Source organism: Scyliorhinus torazame, chromosome 19 (genome assembly GCF_047496885.1).
Source record: "Scyliorhinus torazame isolate Kashiwa2021f chromosome 19, sScyTor2.1, whole genome shotgun sequence".
NCBI classification, from domain to species: Eukaryota; Metazoa; Chordata; class Chondrichthyes; order Carcharhiniformes; family Scyliorhinidae; genus Scyliorhinus; species Scyliorhinus torazame.
This window is the reverse complement of record NC_092725.1, coordinates 114,927,008-114,947,406: the sequence shown is the minus strand read 5'-3', so window position 1 is coordinate 114,947,406 and position 20,399 is coordinate 114,927,008. Positions and strand designations below refer to the sequence as shown.

The 20,399-nt window shown below is 44.9% G+C and overlaps 1 protein-coding gene across 1 annotated transcript in view; it reads right to left on the bottom strand.

Annotated features, from left to right (window-relative positions):
- The window catches only part of LOC140396438 (protein kinase C-binding protein NELL2-like), a 369,190-nt gene that overhangs the window by 221,947 nt on the left and 126,844 nt on the right, over positions 1-20,399 (bottom strand). The window contains exons 10-12 of the mRNA XM_072485066.1: positions 14,977-15,068; positions 12,064-12,166; positions 9,960-10,088 (exon numbers count right to left, since the gene is read on the bottom strand). Of these exons, the coding sequence (XP_072341167.1) occupies positions 9,960-10,088; positions 12,064-12,166; positions 14,977-15,068 (324 nt within the window). The remainder of the gene's footprint in view (positions 1-9,959; positions 10,089-12,063; positions 12,167-14,976; positions 15,069-20,399) is intronic.

The following is a 20,399-nucleotide window of genomic DNA, read 5'->3' as shown; positions in this document are numbered from 1 at the left end:
CTAGCATACACACACACACACACACACACAATAAATGCTGGCCCAGCTAGCATTCACACACACACACACACACACACACACAAAATACTGGTCCAGCTAACGTTCACACACTCAATAAATGCTGGCCCAGCTAACATACACACACACAATAAATGCTGGCTCAGCTAACATACACACAGACATTAAATGCTAGCCCAGCTAGCATACACATACACACAGACATTAAATGCTGGCCCAGCTAACACAAACACAGACATTAAATAATGGTCCAGCTAGCATACACACACACAATAATCGCTGGCCCAGCTAACATACACACACACACAATAAATACTGGTCCAGCTAGCATACACACAGACATTAAATGCTGGCCCAGCTAGCATATACATATACACAGGCATTAAATGCTGGTCCAGCTAACACAAACAGACATTAAATACTGGCCCAGCCAGCATACACACACACAATAAACGCTGGCCCAGCTAACATACTCATAGACATTAAATGCTGGCTGAGCTAACATATGCAACACTCAATAAATGCTGGCCCAGCTAGCATACACATGTACAATAAATGCTGGCCCAGCCAGCATACACACACACACAATAAATGCTGGCCCAGCTAACATACACACACACAATAAATGCTGGCCTATCTAGCATACACGCACACACAATAAAATGCTGGCCTAGCTAGCATACACATACACAATAAGTTCTGGCCCAGCTAACATATACACACACAATAAATGCTGGACTAGCTAGCATAAACACACAATAAATGCTGGCCTAGCAAGCACACACAGGCACAATAAATGCTGGCCCAGCTAACATACACACAATAAATGCTGGCCCAGCTAGCATTCACACACACAATAAATGCTCGCCTAGGTAACATACACACACAATAAATGGTGGCCTAGCTAGAATACACACACACAACAAATGCTGGCCTAGCGAGCATACAAACACACAATAAATGCAGGCCCATCTAGCATATACACACAATAAATGCTGGCCTAGCTAGCATACACACACAGTAAATGCTGACCGAACTAACATACACACACAATAAATGCTGCCCCAGCTAGCATAGACACACACACACACACACAAATAAATGCTGGCCCAGCTAGCATACACACAGACACACACGCACAATAAATGCTGGCCCAGCTCAAATACACACACACAATAAATACTGGTCCAGCTAACATACACGCACACAATAAATGCTGGCCCAGCTAACATACACACACACAATAAATACTGGCCCAGCTAGCATACACACAGACACAGACACACAATAAATGCTGGCCCAGCTCAAATACACACACACAATAAATACTGGTCCAGCTAACATACACACACACAATAAATGCTGGCCCAGCTAACATACACACAGACATTAAATGCTGGCCCAGCTAGCATGCACATACACACAGATATTAAATGCTGGCCCAGCTAACACAGACACAGACATTAAATACTGGTCCAGCTAGCATACACACAGACATTAAATGCTGGCCCAGCTAGCACAAACACAGACATTAAATACTGGTCCAGCTAGCATACACACACACAATAAATGCTGGCCCAGTTAACATACACACACACAATAAATGCTGGCCCAGCTAATATACACACAGACATTAAATGCTGGCCCAGCTAGCATACACATATACATAGGCATTAAATGCTGGCCCAGCTAACACAAACACAGACATTAAATACTGGCCCAGCTAGCATACATACACACAATAAACACTGGCCCAGCTAACATACACAGACATTAAATATTGGTCCAGCTAGCATACACACACACAATAAACACTGGCCCAGTTAACATATACACACACAATAAATACTGGTCCAGCTAGCATACACACAGACATTAAATGTTGGCCCAGCTAACACAAACACAGACATTAAATACTGGTCCAGCTAGCATATACACACACAATAAATGCTGGCCCAGTTAACATACACACACACAATAAATGCTGGCCCAGCTAACATACACACAGACATTAAATGCTGGCCCAGCTAGCATACACATATACACAGGCATTAAATGCTGGCCCAGCTAACACAAACACAGACATTAAATACTGGTCCAGCTAGCATACATACACACAATAAATACTGGTCCAGCTAACATACACACACAATAAATGCTGGCCGAGCTAACATACACACACACAATAAATGCTGGCCCAGCTAGCATACACACACACAATAAATACTGGTCCAGCTAGCATACACACACAATAAATGCTGGCCCAGCTAACATACACACACACACATAAATGCTGGCCCAGCTAACATACACACGCACACAATAAATGCTGGCCCAGCAAACACACACACACACAATAAATGCTGGCTTAGCTAGCACACACACACAATAAATGTTGGCTTAGCTAGCATACACATACAATAAATGCTGTCCCAGCTAGCATACACACACAATAAATGCTGGCCCAGTTAACATACACACACACAATAAATGCTGGCCCAGCTAGCATACACATATACACAGGCATTAAATGCTGGCCCAGCTAACACAAACACAGACATTAAATACTGGCCCAGCTAGCATACACACACACAATAAACACTGGCCCAGTTAACATATACACACACAAAAAATACTGGTCCAGCTAGCATACACACAGACATTAAATGTTGGCCCAGCTAACACAAACACAGACATTAAATACTGGTCCAGCTAGCATACACACACACAATAAATGCTGGCCCAGTTAACATACACACACAATAAATGCTGGCCCAGCTAACATACACACACAATAAATGCTGGCCTAGCTAGCATACACACACACAATAAATACTGGCCTAGCTAGCATACACACACACAATAAATGCTGGCCTAGCAAGCATACAAACACACAATAAATGCTGGCCCAGCTAGCGTATACACACAATAAATGCTGGCCTAGCTAGCATACACACACAATAAATGCTGGCCTAGCGAACATACACATACACAATAAATGCTGGCCCAGCTAGCATATACACACACAATAAATGCTGGCCTAGCTAGCATATACAAAGACAATGGTTGCAATCCTATGACCGCTGTACTGGAAAAGCAGCTTGCGTTGATAGCAGCCTTGAACTGCTGGTGCCACCTGAGTACCCTGGCAGTACCAGCCTGGCATCCTGGCAGTGGCAGCCTGGAAGCCAGCCTGGCATTGCCACGGTGCTTAAATAGCACTGGCAGGGTCACTGCCAGTTTGGCACTGCCAAGGTGCCGGGGGAACCCTCCCATGTTGCGATTGGGCTGGGAGGATTTTGAGGATTCTTTTCGGGGCCTCTGAGAACATGGCGTTTTGATCTCTCGCTACAACGGGGACCTCTGGTGAGTGGAGCTCCCCATTGTAAAAAAACGGGTTTGTGTGCGTCCTCGGCCGTGCGTTCCCCGTGCGTTCAGGCCCCTTATTCAAAGCAAGACGCATTGAATACCCATGTGTTTCTCGGCACTGAGAGTGCTGGGAAACACACGGCTAAATGCGCTTGCTAGGGGGCTTGTTCCCTTTTGGGAAGATTTCCCCCACAATAAATGCCAATGTCAATTTGCAAGCACAGGAAGTACTGCATACTTTGATGGGGCCGTGCTGCACTTAATTCAATCTCATCCTTCTTTCTCCCTCCTTCTGGAAAATGCCTCAACTCCCTTTGATAGCTTCCCCTGTGGCTTGGTAAAGAATGAACTGAACATAGAACATAGAAAATACAGCACAGAACAGGCCCTTCGGCCCACGATGTTGTGCCGAACCTTTGTCCTAGATTAATCATAGATTATCATTGAATTTACAGTGCAGAAGGAGGCCATTCGGCCCCTTGAGTCTGCACCAGCTCTTGGAAAGAGCACCCTACCCAAACTCAACACCTCCACCCAACACCAAGGGCAATTTGGACATTAAGGGCAATTTATCATTGGCCAATTCACCTAACCCGCACATCTTTGGACTGTGGGAGGAAACCGGAGCACCCGGAGGAAACCCACGCAGACACGGGGAGGACGTGCAGACTCCGCACAGACAATGACCCAAGCTGGAATCGAACCTGGGACCATGGATCTGTGAAGCAATTGTGCTATCCACAATGCTACCGTGCTGCCCTTAAGAACAAATAAATCTACACTATATCATTTTCCCGTAATCCATGTACCTATCCAACAGCTGCTTGAAGGTCCCTAATGTTTCCGACTCAACTACTTCCACAGGCAGTGCATTCCATGCCCCCACTACTCTCTGGGTAAAGAACCTACCTCTGATATCCCTCCTATATCTTCCACCTTTCACCTTAAATTTATGTCCCCTTGTAATGGTGTGTTCCACCTGGGGAAAAAGTCTCTGACTGTCTACTCTATCTATTCCCCTGATCATCTTATAAACCTCTATCAAGTCGCCCCTCATCCTTCTCCGCTCTAATGAGAAAAGGCCTAGCACCCTCAACCTTTCCTCGTAAGACCTACTCTCCATTCCAGGCAACATCCTGGTAAATCTTCTTTGCACCTTTTCCAGAGCTTCCACATCCTTCCTAAAATGAGGCGACCAGAACTGTACACAGTACTCCAAATGTGGCCTTACCAAGGTTTTGTACAGCTGCATCATTACCTCATGGCTCTTAAATTCAATCCCTCTGTTAATGAACGCGAGCACACCATAGGCCTTCTTCACAGCTCTATCCACTTGAGTGGCAACTTTCAAAGATGTATGAACATAGACCCCAAGGTCTCTCTGCTCCTCCACAATGCCAAGAACTCTACCGTTAACCCTGTATTCCGCATTCATATTTGTCCTTCCAAAATGGACAACCTCACACTTTTCAGGGTTAAACTCCATCTGCCACTTCTCAGCCCAGCTCTGCATCCTATCTATGTCTCTTTGCAGCCGACAACAGCCCTCCTTACTATCCACAACTCCACCAATCTTCGTATCGTCTGCAAATTTACTGACCCACCCTTCAACTCCCTCATCCAAGTCATTAATGAAAATCACAAACAGCAGAGGACCCAGAACTGATCCCTGCGGTACACCACTGGTAACTGGGATCCAGGCTGAATATTTGCCATCCACCACCACTCTCTGACTTCTATCGGTTAGCCAGTTCGTTATCCAACTGGCCAAATTTCCCACTATCCCATGCCTCCTTACTTTGTGCAGAAGCCTACCATGGGGAACTTTATCAAATGCCTTACTAAAATCCATGTACACTACATCCACTGCTTTACCTTCATCCACATGCTTGGTCACCTCCTCAAAGAATTCAATAAGATTTGTAAGGCAAGACCTACCCCTCACAAATCCGTGCTGACTATCCCTAATCAAGCAGTGTCTTTCCAGATGCTCAGAAATCCTATCCTTCAGTACCCTTTCCATTACTTTGCCTACCACCGAAGTAAGACTAACTGGCCTGTAATTCCCAGGGTTATCCCTAGTTCCTTTTTTGAACAGGGGCACGACATTCGCCACTCTCCAATCCCCTGGTACCACCCCTGTTGACAGTGAGGACGAAAAGATAATTGCCAACGGCTCTGCAATTTCATCTCTTGCTTCCCATAGAATCCTTGGATATATCCCGTCAGGCCCGGGGGACTTGTCTATCCTCAAGTTTTTCAAAATGCCCAACACATCTTCCTTCCTAACAAGTATTTCCTCGAGCTTACCAATCTGTTTCACACTGTCCTCTCCAACAATATCGCCCCTCTCATTTGTAAATACAGAAGAAAAGTACTCATTCAAGACCTCTCCTATCTCTTCAGACTCAATACACAATCTCCCGCTACCGTCCTTGATCGGACCTACCCTCGCTCTAGTCATTCTCATATTTCTCACATATGTGTAAAAGGCCTTGGGGTTTTCCTTGATCCTACCCGCCAAAGATTGTTCATGCCCTCTCTTAGCTCTCCTAATCCCTTTCTTCAGTTCCCTCCTGGCTATCTTGTATCCCTCCAATGCCCTGTCTGAACCTTGTTTCCTCAGCCTTACATAAGTCACCTTTTTCCTCTTAACAAGACATTCAAGCTCTCTTGTCAACCATGGTTCCCTCACTCGACCATCTCTTCCCTGCCTGACAGGGACATACATATCAAGGACACGTAGCACCTGTTCCTTGAACAAGTTCCACATTTCACTTGTGTCCTTCCCTGCCAGCCTATGTTCCCAACTTATGCACTTCAATTCTTGTCTGACAACATCGTATTTACCCTTCCCCCAATTGTAAACCTTGCCCTGTTGCACGTACCTATCCCTCTCCATTACTAAAGTGAAAGTCACAGAATTGTGGTCACTATCTCCAAAATGCTCCCCCATTAACAAATCTATCACTTGCCCTGGTTCATTACCCAGTACTAAATCCAATATTGCCCCTCCTCTGGTTGGACAATCTACATACTGTGTTAGAAAAGCTTCCTGGACACACTGCACAAACACCACCCCATCCAAACTATTTGATCTAAAGAGTTTCCACTCAATATTTGGGAAGTTAAAGTCGCCCATGACTACTACCCTATGACTTCTGCACCTTTCCAAAATCTGTTTCCCAATCTGTTCCTCCACATCTCTGCTACTATTGGGGGGCCTATAGAAAACTCAAGGTGACTGCTCCTTTCCTATTTCTGACTTCAACCCATACTACCTCAATAGGGTGATACTCCTCGAACTGCCTTTCTGCAGCTGTTATACTATCTCTAATTAATAATGCCACCCCCCCACCTCTTTTACCACCCTCCCTAATCTTATTGAAACATCTATAACCAGGGACCTCCAACAACCATTTCTGCCCCTCTTCTATCCAAGTTTCCGTTATGGCCACCACATCGTAGTCCCAAGTACCGATCCATGCCTTAAGTTCACCCACCTTATTCCTGATGCTTCTTGCGTTGAAGTATACACACTTCAACCCATCTCCGTGCCTGCAAATACTCTCCTTTGTCAGTGTTCCCTTCCCCACTGCCTCATTACAAGCTTTGGCGTCCTGAATATCGGCTACCTTAGTTGCTGGACCAAAAATCCGATTCCCATTCCCCTGCCAAATTAGTTTAAACCCTCCCGAAGAGTACTAGCAAACCTCCCTCCCAGGATATTGGTGCCCCTCTGGTTCAGGTGCAACCCGTCCTGCTTGTACAGGTCCCACCTTCCCCAGAATGCGCTCCAATTATCCAAATAGCTGAAGCCCTCCCTCCTACACCATTCCTGCAGCCACGTGTTTAACTGCACTCTCTCTCTATTCCTAGCCTCGCTATCACGTGGCACCGGCAACAAACCAGAGATGACAACTCTGTCTGTCCTGGCTTTCAACTTCCAGCCTAACTCCCTAAACTTGTTTATTACCTCCACACCCCTTTTCCTACCTATGTCGTTGGTACCAATGTGCACCACGACTTCTGGCTGCTCCCCCTCCCCCTTAAGGATCCTGAAGACACGATCCGAGACATCCCTGGCCCTGGCACCCGGGAGGCAACATACCTTCCGGGAGTCTCGCTCGCGACCACAGAATCTCCTATCTATTCCCCTAACCATTGAATCTCCTACAACTATTGCTTTTCTATTCTCCCCCCTTCCCTTCTGAGCCCCAGAGCCAGACTCAGTGCCAGAGACCTGGTCGCTAGGGCCTTCCCCCGGTAGGTCATCCCCCCCAACAGCATCCAAAACGGTATACTTGTTTTGAAGGGGAACGGCCACGAGGGATCCCTGCACTGTCTGCCTGTTTGTTTTTTTCCCCCTGACTGTAACCCAGCTATTCTTGTCCTGTACCTTGGGTGTGGTTACCTCCCTGTAACTCTTCTCAATCACCCCCTCTGCCTCCCGGATGATCCGAAGTTCATCCAGCTTCAGCTCCAGTTCCCTAACACGGTCTTTGAGGAGCTGAAGTTGGGTGCACTTCCCGCAGGTATAGTCAGTGGGGACACCGGTGGTATCCCTCACCACCCACATCCTACAGGAGGAGCATGTAACTGGCCTAGCCTCCATCCCCTCTTACCTTACAGAATATAGCTGCTGTGTGGACTAACTAGATCTCCGCCCTCCGACTCTGCTCCCAGTCAGCTACACTTCCTGTAAACTCCTGGCTCTCTTCGCACTCTTTGCGGAAATGTCGGAAACAAAATGAAAGGAGCACCTTACTCCCTCCTCACCTAACTCCCTCAGTCACCAAACTCTCACTATCGCACTCAAAAATCACCAAATTCAGCACTCAGTGCAAACTGAGTTGGGTGAATGTGAGCCTTGATCTACTGCTCCCGAATACAGTACACTAAAAGGCAAAGCAAATTTTCCTTCACTTAAAACATATACGCACTCTCTGAACTGTAGGAATGAAATTCACATCTCCACAGTAAAGCAGAACATCACTAAATTATTTATTACCGATCTGTCAGTCCCAGATAGTCAATATTTTAAAAAATCAATGTTGCAAATATTGCAAGTAGAAAATGTGGTGGTTGATGTTTTAATTGATTTACTATCAACATGAGATTGACAGTAACTCACTTGCAACTTGTCCATTTCGAGTTTTACGATTGACTCACTTATAGAAACGTAGATCCGATCACATGAATTTCCAAGATGTCTCCTCCAATTATTGTTCTACTCTTATCTGAGACAATAGGATATGTTTTATTGTGAAATCAGAGTCCTAACAGATTATTATTGCAGTATCTCACTACCACAAAAACTATCAGGGGCATTGGTGGATGTTCAACTTCCCACTCAGATATAAAGTTAGCATTGTTTCATGGTCATGGAGGGCGGCACGGTGGCACCATGGTTATTGGGTTCGATTCCGACCCTGGGTGACCCTGTGTGGAGCCTGCACATTCTCCCGTGTCCATGTGGGTTTCCTCCGGGTGCTCCGGTTTTCTCCCACAGTCCAAAGAAATGCAGGTTATGTGGATTGGCTACATTGTCCCTTAGTGTCTAAAAGTTAGGTTAGGTGAGGTTACGGGATAGGGAAGGGGAGTGGGCCTGGCAAGGTGCTCTTTCAGAGGGTCAGTGCAGACCTGATGGGCCGAATGGCCCCATTGTGCACTGTAGGGATTCTATGATTGTGGAATATCCACTTTTCATTGAAATTTGCTGATTTTTAATTTGTATTGATTTGCATGGAAATATAAGTTAGGCCTTTTCCACAATGGCATAGTGGTATTGTCACTGGACTAGTAATCCAGAATCGTCAGGTAATGCGCTGGGGATCTGGGTTCGAATCCCACCATGGCATTTGTCGAAATTTGAATGAAATAAAAATCTGGAATTAAAAGCCTAATGCTGACCATTGTCAATTTTTGTAAAAACACATCTGGTTCACTAATGTCCATCTGGCCAACATGTGACTCCAGATTCACAGCAATGCGGCTGACTTTTAACTGCTCTCTGATATGGCCGAGCAAGCCATTCAGTTCAAGGCCAATTAGGGATGGGAAACAAATGCCGGCCTTGCCAGTGACACCCACATCCCATGAACAAATAAAAAATAACACCCGTTTTATCTTGTGGCAGTAGGTTTAAAATATATCCTAATATGTGTAGCATGAAAACTTTCACCATTAAGTGACAGCTTAAAAATAAATGTGTGCATAAATGTTACACTTGTACATAAATCTCACTATGAATGCTCGTACTGTAGCAGAAATGCATTTTCGAGATAAGAGAAATTTGCAACTCTCTTCACTAAAAGTCTTCAGAATTGGGGCAATTGGAGTTTTCACAATTAAGATGCATAGAATTTTGTTAGATATGGGTATCGAGGGATATGGAATAAATGGAGCTAACTGGAGTTGTGATGCAAAATCAGCCAAGATTTGACAGAAGGCAGACAAGCCACAGGAGCTGAATGGCCAACTCCTGTCTCTACGTTCCTTTTCCATCATTAGAAAAGAGAAAGATGGGCACATGAAATAGAGGCGCTGCTGCTAACTGGGCGCACACTAACCTTCACAGTAGGCTTCATCGTCACGGAGAGGCATAAAGCCAGTTTTGCACTTGCAGATTGCACCAACTTTCAAGTTCATACATTCAGAATTCTCGATGCATTTGGGGCCCTCGGCGCAAAAGTCATTGTCTGTGATGAGAAAGAATGATTGGAATGATTTTATTGAGGAAGCCTTCCTTGTCGTCTAATAGGAATGGCATGCAATACTTTGGTACAGAACAGAGACAATTAGATCTGGGCTCTTCCTCATTCAATCTGACATTTGTATTTCTGATTCTATTTAGTGGGTACACCAGGAAAGGACCCATTGCCCATGTCTCCTCAATCTAATCATTCCTATTGATCTAAATTCATGCATCCGGGAGTCATAGAGTCGTACAGCGCAGAGAAGGCCCTTCAGCCCATCGAGTCTGCACCGACAATAACTACCCCTAATCTCGCGCAAATCCAATTTGCCAGCACTTGTCCGATATCCTTGAATGTGATGGTGTTTAACGTGTTCATCCAAGTGCTTTTCAAAGGTTGTGAGGTTTCCAGCTTCCACTTCCTTCCCAGGCAGTTCATTCCAGATTCTCACCACTGTCTGAGTGATTTTTATTTACTCAAATCCCCTTGGAATCTTCACCCTAAAACTATGCCCCCTTGTGATTAACCCCTCAACCAAGGGGAACAGCTGCTTCCTATTTACCCTGTCCAGACCCCTCATAATCTTATACACTTCAATCATATCCCCCCCTCAGCCTTCTCTGCTCTAAAGATAACAATCCAAGCCTATCTAGTCTCTCCTCATAGCTCAGAGGTAAACTTGAAAATCTCTAAAAGCAAATAAACATGCATTGAGTCACATCCAGAGATAAAGACTGCTATAATTTTCATGATTTCAAGTTGGCTCCAATATTGTATTAGCCTGTTCATCAGACTATTTATTTATTGTAAGTTCCTTAATTTTCCTTGGAAGCTCTTTTGAGTGAAACAGACAACCCCTGTCAATGGTTGACAATGACAAATTGAGCTTGAAGTAGAACAGCAATTGGTGCGCCACCTGTCACTGTCTTGCAATAAATGAGGAGAGGCTGGACTTTGCCGAAAAGATAGCATTTTTGGAGACCGGTGGGCGGAGTGGCAATTTGCTGCAGAAATACTTCTCCTTGCAGCTCCCCTCATTGATATTATCAACATCCACTACTAAACATTTCTATTATGCAGAAATAATGGGCCAGACATTTCACGGGCATTCACAGCATTAGAATGATGCATTAACATCACTCGCCATTATAAATTCATAACAACATATCCAGTGATTTGTTGAGTAAAAGAGAGATGACACGAGTTCCGATCCTTTGAATATTGCTGGATGATTTGCACCAGTCCACCATTAGCCAAAAGCAGTTTCTTTCTCGCTGTGAGGCTCCCCATTGAATTCATTGCGATTGTGAAACATCTGGCCCATTATTTGTTGTTTTATGCATAATAAAGAGTTGGGCCCAGTCCCCTGTGAGATTTTTTTTTTCTTGGACGAGAGGCTGTCTTTCTTCCTATATTAATGTTCGCACTCTTGCCAAAATCTTTCATTCCTTGGCTGGAAAATGTGTGTAATCTCCTCGCGGATCTTTTTCAGTGGTACTCTTTAGCCCACGAGTTATCAGCGAGAGGTCAGATCAGCAGAGGTCTTTGGTAATTCCTTCCTCGGCCTCCAACCTACACAGATCTCTAGCTGACCCGGGTCAGAAAGGGAACACTCCAAGTGGAGAGCTATGGACATGACCCATGACCTTCTGCTCCACGTCATAGCATGTTACAGGAGCATGAGGAATTTGCAAATGGACAGGTGTCTTTCTATTATTTTTTTCATGCACAAGGAACAGAGAACATTAGCCCTCAGAAACATTGTACCACACAGTAACAGAACAGATAATAATTACACTGTGTCATTTCAAAGAAAATAAATGCTAATTTTATTCAGAGCAATTGTTCAGATTCACTAGATTGTAAGTGAAACATTTAACTGGGAATGTTTGATCCAATTCCTAAAATGGAACGTGCTACAGTGATCCTGATTCAGAACATAACTTCAATGAAGACTCTTAAGCTTTGTGTCGATTACCTCTGCAAACCTTACAGCAGCTGTTTGTTAAGGAGATTTGGTTTGATCGTGTGCAAGGCAGCGAAGGGCAGCTTGGATATAGAACACGCTGCATCGATTTGTCCTGTCAAGTGAGGCAGAAGACGTTAAGTAAACTCATTTAAGAATCACCACTTTGTCACATTAGAGCTTTAATTGTTTAAAATAATCATTACTCTTTAAAGCAGACTCACTTTGAACAGAATCGTTCATTATTTTTATTACGAAAGGTGACCATTTAATTTTTGCCCTGTTTGCTACTGTTCACAAATATACATTTTAACAGATATTGAGCTTGAGCTTTTAATTTACTAAACAAATTTAACTCTTACTCCTCAAGCATTTGGAACATCTCTTCCCTTAATTCTCATTCACATTCGGAAGTTGCAGAGTATCAGTTGCGCACCTGTTATCTTTATTTTTGGAAGTTAAGCCAGAATAAAATAAAAATCAGCACTCAAGACCGGAAAATGTTTCTATGTCATTTTAACAACATTAGACCATGTGACTCCCTGTGCCAACATTGTGGTTTCTCTCAGCATACTGCCAATTAGTGTCAGTTTGGCTGAAAAGTGAGGTAAGACTTTTCTTGACTTGAATTACAAGAATACCTTTTGTGTTCTTCACCCCTCTCCCCACCCCCATATGATGTTAGACATTCCCATTCCAATTTAGAAAATAGAACATTACTTTCACAGCCAGTGTGTAGAGAATCGTAGAATCCCTACAGTGCAGAAGGAAGCCATTCAGCCCATCGTGTCTGTGCCGACCCTCTGAAAGAGCACGTTCCCACTCTATCCCCGGAACCCCATCTAACCGTTGGATACTAAGGGGCAATTTAGCATGGCCAATCCACTTAACCTGCACATTTTTGGACTGTGGGGGAGGAAAGCGAGGCACCCGAGGGAAACTCATGCAGACACGGGAGAAAGTGCAAACTCCACAGTCAACTAAGGCAGGAATTGAACCGGGTCCCTGGCAGCTGTGCTAACCGCTGTGCCACCATGCCACCCTCAGTTCTTCTGAAACAGCCAGCTTTTCTTTTGGGCAACCCTTCAGGCAGCTAGATCCTGCAGCATAATTCTAGAATTTGCATCATTACTTCATTACTCCATAAGTGAACCATTTAAGGAGGGGCTACAGACTCAGGAGTGGAAATTGTAATGCCAGCAAATAGCATTTTCTACCTGGCATTTTTTCTGTTTGAGCAGCCAAATTATCTGAAAAAAAGGAACTTCTCTTGTGGGGCAGCTGGGCTTATTAGAATCAAGGATAATCCAATTTCTAATCTAGTCCTTTGAAATTTTCTGGGCACTGGGAGAATGGGAAAGATTTAAAATTAATACACTTTTGTTTAAATTCCAGTGCGATTTGTGACTCAACTTTGCACTTGGATGAAGGGCAAGCGGAACTTCAGCAAGCACTGTGAAAGAGCAGACACCTTGCTTCATATTCAAAAAAATAGAGAGAAATAGTACCCAGAGTTATGAATCCAATCCATTATGTACCACTTGTACAAGTTACCCATCTGTCAGCAAGTGAACCCTGGGCACAACAGATTTTGTGTTTGCCTAACTAAGACTAAAAGCGTTGAAATTAATGACCACATTCCTCATGCTGGATATGTTTTTTTGGCTGCAGTTTGTGATTGGTAAAACAACTTGCTCCACTCCCCTAGCCTTGTCCACTTTTGGCTTGGTAAAATTGACAACCAGTGAGAAAATAAATCATGGACAGGATTCTCCAGTCCGCCGGCCCTGTATTCCTTGGCCATGTGCCATTCGCTGGTGGCGGGATTCATTCTTCCCGCCGGATGTTGATGGGATTTCCCATTGTAGCCACCCCACGCTGCGGCGAAACCTGCTGGCAGGGCTGCGCTGCTGGTGGGAAAATTGAATCACAACAACCGGAAAATTCCGGCCCAAGAATTTCAGTTCTGAATGGAGTCCGGTGACCTCTACAAATGAGGAGGGCAAGAGCAGCAGATCGCAGCGCGCCGTTAAGGACCGGGGCGGAATTCTCTGCAATTGGCGCGATGTTCGCCGGCCGGCGCCAAAAACGGCGCGAATCAGTCCGGCATCGCGCCGCCCCAAAGGTGCAGAATCCTCCACATCTTGAGTGGCCGAGCCCTAACCTTGAGGGGCTAGGCCCGCGCCGGACTGATTTCCGCCCCGCCAGCTGGCGGGGAAGGCCTTTGGTGCCCCGCCAGTTGGCGCGAAACTGACTTTGCCGTGCGGCCCATGCGCGGGAGCGTCAGCGGCCGCTCACGGCATCCCCGCGCATGTGCAGTGGAGGGGGTCTCTTCCGCCTCCGCCATGGTGGAGACCCGATCGCGGGCCAGGCCACCGTGGGGGCACCCCCCGGGGCCAGATCGCCCCGCGCCCCCCCCCCCCCCCCCAGGACCCCGGAGCCCGCCCGCGCCGCCTTGTCCCGCCGGTAAGAGAGGTGGTTTAATCCGCATCGGCGGGACAGGCATCCTAGCAGCGGGACTTTGGCCCATCCAGGCCGGAGAATCGCCGGAGGGGGGGGGGCTGCCAACCGGCGCGGCGCGATTCCTGCCCCCGCCGAATATCCAGTGTCGGAGAATTCGGCAACCAGCGGGGGCGGGATTCACGCCCCTCGTGTCTTCTGAATCTGACCTGGACATTTACAACTGATCCTTCTCTGTCAACATCCTGGAAATGTTTGCTTAACACTGTCACTAGAATGACTGCAGTGGCTCACACCAACCTCTCAGGGCAATAGGAATCAACAATAAAAGCAGCCATTTTACCCACATACTGAAAACAAACTAAATATAGCTAATAACTTGCAAATAACAAAACACTTGCATTTATACCCCAAAGCTTACATTTAGAATGAAGTAGCTTTGTATGACATTTGAACAATTCTTACCTTACACACCAAGAGATAACACTCTCCTGATGCTTTCCATTCTGTCACCTTCTGCCCATTGTAGTAAAGTTTGTTGCCAAGGACACATACAGCTGATAACAAAAACACATTATTTCAGTTTTTATTTCTGTTCAACAAAGCAGTCAATCTTTCTCAGTAAGAAAGTTGGAAAAATAAAGAACTTTAATTGGGTTCCATCTGATGTCCGATCAATCAATCAGCACCACACAGTTACAAACCTGCTGGAAAGGTGTTTGTTAAAACGTTTCTTTACCCGTTTCCCCGAAATGTTCAGACCCAATCTAGGCTACAGCAATCCACCAATACTGTGTCCAAAAGGCCATCTTCGTGTCTGAGCATAATGGCTTTAACATTATAAAAATAATATTGTGAAAATTCACAATAACACTGACAGCAAAACATATTTGGGATGTAAACATAAATACCATCAAACGCCCCAATTTTGTTTAGTCCTGACGAGAGGCTGGACAGGCAACATATGAAGCTATAAATAATAGAGTACAATTGAAAACTTTTTTCCTGTGATAACCCAAGCTTCACTGCAGGATCCTATCTATTATGCCAATGCTAACTATTGTTCTCCTTCGCCAGTCGTTCTATTTCCGCCTTAGTGAAACTGCTTTGATGCCACTTGACTTCAATTACTGCGTAATGGGGTTGAAATCCCCAGACTCCTTTACCTACCAACAACTACTTATTGAGCTCTCTGCCCAAAGGCAGGTCTGACCCACAGCGTCATGGCCTCCAAAATGGACAGGCCAAGGAGGTCCCCAATCCACCACAGCAGGAATGGGGATTGAACCCTGTGCCATTGGTACCAATCTGATCCACACAAGTCATTGAGCCAACCAGCACGGACTCCAAGCTGCTGGGTCACCATACGCACTAACATGTATGTTATGTTGTAATATGCCTAAAAGAGATTGCAGCATGATAGCATTAGAAGGAAGTATGGCATGCAATCCAGTTTTAGTTTTTTTTCAGCAGATCACACAGAATGAAAAGAAACAGACAGTAAATGAGAAGAAACACTGCGCACTACAGTCTTCAAGGATATCTGTATATCTGTTCACATGTCCCTCAAATTAATAAATGAACATATACCGAGTTTGCACAATCCCTATGTGATTGGTGCCTTTACATCATTATAAAAACACGACCTGGAGTAATGAATAGTGTTGGTAGAGGCTCCAGTTTCTTTCCTTCAAGCAGCTGAACAGCAATCTCTCCCACTTTTACCGTCTGCCATTGATTTATGTTGGAAAGATTTACAAGTTGATCCTCGATCTGTTTGTCATGGGTTAACGGGGTATGAGGAACAGGCAGGGCAGTGGATTTGAGACCAGGAAGAGATCAGCCATGATCTGACTGAATGGTGAAGCAGGCTCGAAAGGCTGAATTGCCTACTTCTGCTCCTATTTCCTAAGTTCCTATGTCACATTATGAACACATCTTCCTTGGCCAGTCAGTCCTAGAGTCGAACTTGAACCCGGAGCTTCTGTCTCAGAGGCAGGGACATTACCCAGTGTGCTACAAGACACCCTCCCGACCAACTTTATCTAATTTAATGCTTAAAATGTTTGTACTATTTTGGGACATAAATTTCCCTATACTGACCCCTCCACTTTAACAGTCTTTACAGCAGATTTATAGATTCACATATTCACCTCTCACTGACTGAAATATAGAGAGATAAATGTAAAAGTGTTCCCTAAAGGCTGTACAAGAAAGAATTTCAGTCTAGATTGGATTCAAAGTCAGGTGTCAAACATTGCGGCGAGCTAATGTGTACCATTATTCAAGAAGGGAAGCAGCGAAAAAAACAATTAATTACAGGCCAGTGAGTTTAACATCAGTGGTAGGGAAATTATTGGAAAAACATTCTGAGAGGCAGAACCAATCTCCACTCGGAGAGGCAAGGATTAATCAAGGATAGTCAGCATAACTGTCGGGGGGAGATCATGTCCAACAAATTTGACTGAATTTTAAGAGATGACAAGGCGTGTAGATGAGGCAGTGTAGTTGATGTAGTCTACATAGACTTCAGTGAGACTGTTGACAATTTCCCATATGGTAGGTTGCGCAAGAAGATAAGAGCCCATGGAATCCAGGGCAGCTTGGCAAATTGGATCGAAAATTGGCTTAGTGGCAGGAGGCAGAGGGTGATGGTTGAAGGTTGTTTTTGTGACAGGAATCCTGTATCCAGTAGTGTGCCACAGGGATCGGTGCTCAGACCATTGTTGTTTGTAGTAAAAATTGATGATCTAGTTGTGAACGCGGTATGTATGATCAGTAAGTTCGCAGATGACATGGAAATTGGTGTTGGGGTAAATAGAGAGGAGGAGACGTGAGATTGCAGGATGATGTAGATGGGCTGGTCAGATGAGTAGAACAGTGGCCAATGGAATTTAACCCTGAAAATGGTGAGTTTATGCATTTTGGGAGGGCTAACAAAGCAAGGGAATACATAATGAACAGTAGGACGCTAGGAAGTACCGAGGACCAGAGGGACCTTGGGGTGCAAGTCCAAAGATCCCTGAAGGCAGCAGATCAGGTAGATTAAGGAGTCACTTAGGATACTGGGCTGGTTTAACACAGGGATAAATATCTGTCTTTTAAAGCAGACCAAGGCAGGCCAGCAGCACGGTTCAATTCCCGTACCAGCCTCCCCGAACAGGCACCGGAATGTGGCGACTAGGGGCTTTTCACAGTAACTTAATTGAAGCCTACTTGTGACAATAAGCGATTTTCATTTTTCATTACTTGCCTTTATTAGCCGAGGCATAGAATATAAGAGCAGGGAGGTTATGATGGAGCTGTATAAAACACCCATTAGGCCACAGCTAAAGTACTGTGTGCAGTTCTAGTCACCACATTATAGGAATTATGTGATTGCACTAGAGAGGGTGCAAAGGAGATTCACCAGGATGGTGCCAGGGCTGGTGAATTTCAACTATGAATAGTGACTGGTTAGGCTAAGGTTGTTTTCCTTGGAGTAGCGAAGGTTGAGGGGGGGGGACCTGATTGAGGTGTACAAAGTTATGCGAGACATAGATAGGAAGAAACCTTTCCCCTTAGTAAAGGGGTCCATAACCAGAGGAACATGGATTTAAGGAAAGGGTCAGGTGTTTTAGAGGAGATTTTAAGAAAAACCTTTTCCCCTAGAGGGTGGTGCGAATCTGGAACTCACTGCCTGAAACATTTAGGAAGCGTTTAGATGAGCAGTTGCAATGTCATAGCATAAAATGTGGCAGACCAAGTGCTGGAAACGGGATTAAAATAAACAGGTGCTTGATGGCCGGTGGAGGTACGATGGTCCATGGGGCCTCCTTTTATGCTGTAAAGCTTTATTTGACTCTATGAAACAATACTGTGCTAACACAATGCATCATGCAGTCACTCAGTACTTTCTAAGTTAAATAAAAAAGTGATATATAAGTCCCACATGAAATCGGGGCTGGATTCTCCCTCCAGGAATGGAAAACAGGAGTCGGGACTATTTCTGAGTCTTGAAGCCAGCCAGAGGGGCGGCAGTCACTGACCTGAGATTTTCTTGGGCGCACCTCCTCAATTGGCACAGAGACAGGTCACCTGTCCAATTAAGGGACGTGGGAGAGGGGCTATGGAAGCCAGAGGAGCAAATCAGAGACTTTGCATTTTGAGAGAAGGAGCAGGCTGCAATGGATGGTGAGGAAGAGAGAGATCATGCTTCAACATGGAGGCACTCTCTTTCCAACGTACCAACTGCAATGGGAGAGGTACGTGCAGTGGGGGAGACACAATCCTTCCATATTGTGGCCTGTGGTTGAACCTGCACCCAGGCATGCTGGCCTGACCACTTAGCTTGCTTGGAGTGCTGCGTTCCCCTGCCTCCTCCCAACTTGCTGCTGGGTGCCCATCTCAACACAGCTGAATTGGCCCAGACGCATGTGGGAATCTGGAAATTCCCTGTCTTCGTCCTTTAATTGTCTTTAATTAGGTGATTCATGAGCCTATATCGTTACTCGCTGCCTTTGGAAAAATGGCTGGTGCCAGGAATGCCATCAGGGAGCAGTTTCCCAGTGAGGAGAGCAAAGCAATGCATTCAAAGGTTTCAGAGATTGAGACCATGAACCTTGTGGGGACAGAGTGGAAGGAGCTTGACACTTTATTTAACTTGTACACAATAAATATGGGTGAGCTTGATTCTGTAACAAGGTGCTCAAAATTAGCACAAAATAATGACTAACACGTTAAAATGAATATCTAGTGCACGATGAACAGCTTTATTGGCAAACCTCAGTGTTTACAGATGTGCCATTGAAGTGGCGTTGAATGCAAGAACTTTACAAACAGAAAAATGTCCTGGCCAGCTGTTCATTGTGGTAATCTCTTTTCAAACCATCAGCAATAGGATGAAGGAAGACGTTGCATTTATACAGCACTTTTCACAAACCTATGGACATCTAAAAGGCTTCAAAACTAAAACTTTTTTTATCCATTCATGGGATGTGGACAAGACTGCCATTATTTGCCCATCCCTAATTGCCCTTGAGAAGGTGGTGGTGAGACACCTTCTTGAATCATTGCAGTTCATGTGGTGCAGGTACTCCCACAGTGCTGTTAGGGTGAGGGTTCCAGAATTTTGACCGGTGACAGTGAAGGAATGGTGATATAGTTTCAAGTAGAATGAGGTGTGACTTAGACAAGAACTTGCAGCACATGTTATCCCCATGCATCTACTTCTCTTGTCCTTCTAGGTGGTAGAGGTCGCAGGTTTGTAAGGTGCTATCAAAGGAGCCTTCATAAGGTGCGGCAGTGCCCACTGCTGCCACTATGCACTGGTGATGGAGGGAGTGAATGTTTAAGGTGGTAGATTGGCTGTCAATCTAGTGGGCTGCTTTGTGCTGAATAATATCAAGCTTCTTGAATGTTGGTGAGCTTCACTTATTCAAGCCATCATTGCTTTAATTTGGGAAAAGGTAGTAGTCAACTTTGATATTTGATGGCAAAATTATGAATGGATATTCAGTCTTGTAGACACCCGATGGCTCTGCAATGCGTTAACTGAAAAGTGAAAAGTGTAAGTGCTCACCTTTGATACCTGGCATAATTAATTTGACTTGTTTTATCTAAACCAAAAAGTCAAAAGATGCCTTTATATATACTGAATATAAAAACTAACTAGCCTAGAAATATTTTTGTGATCAGGCCATTCAAGATGGTAATGCTGGAAATGAAATTAATGAATTATGACCATAACGGTAATGCATTTGATCCAGGTTTCTCCAGAGGATGGAACTGTAATCTCTCTGCAGAAAAAATTATGGAGCGGGGTGGGATATTTTTATGACTCAATACTTGGGTAGAAAAGTGATGGAGTGAATCACCTGCCACTCATCACTTACAGAGCCATTTATATT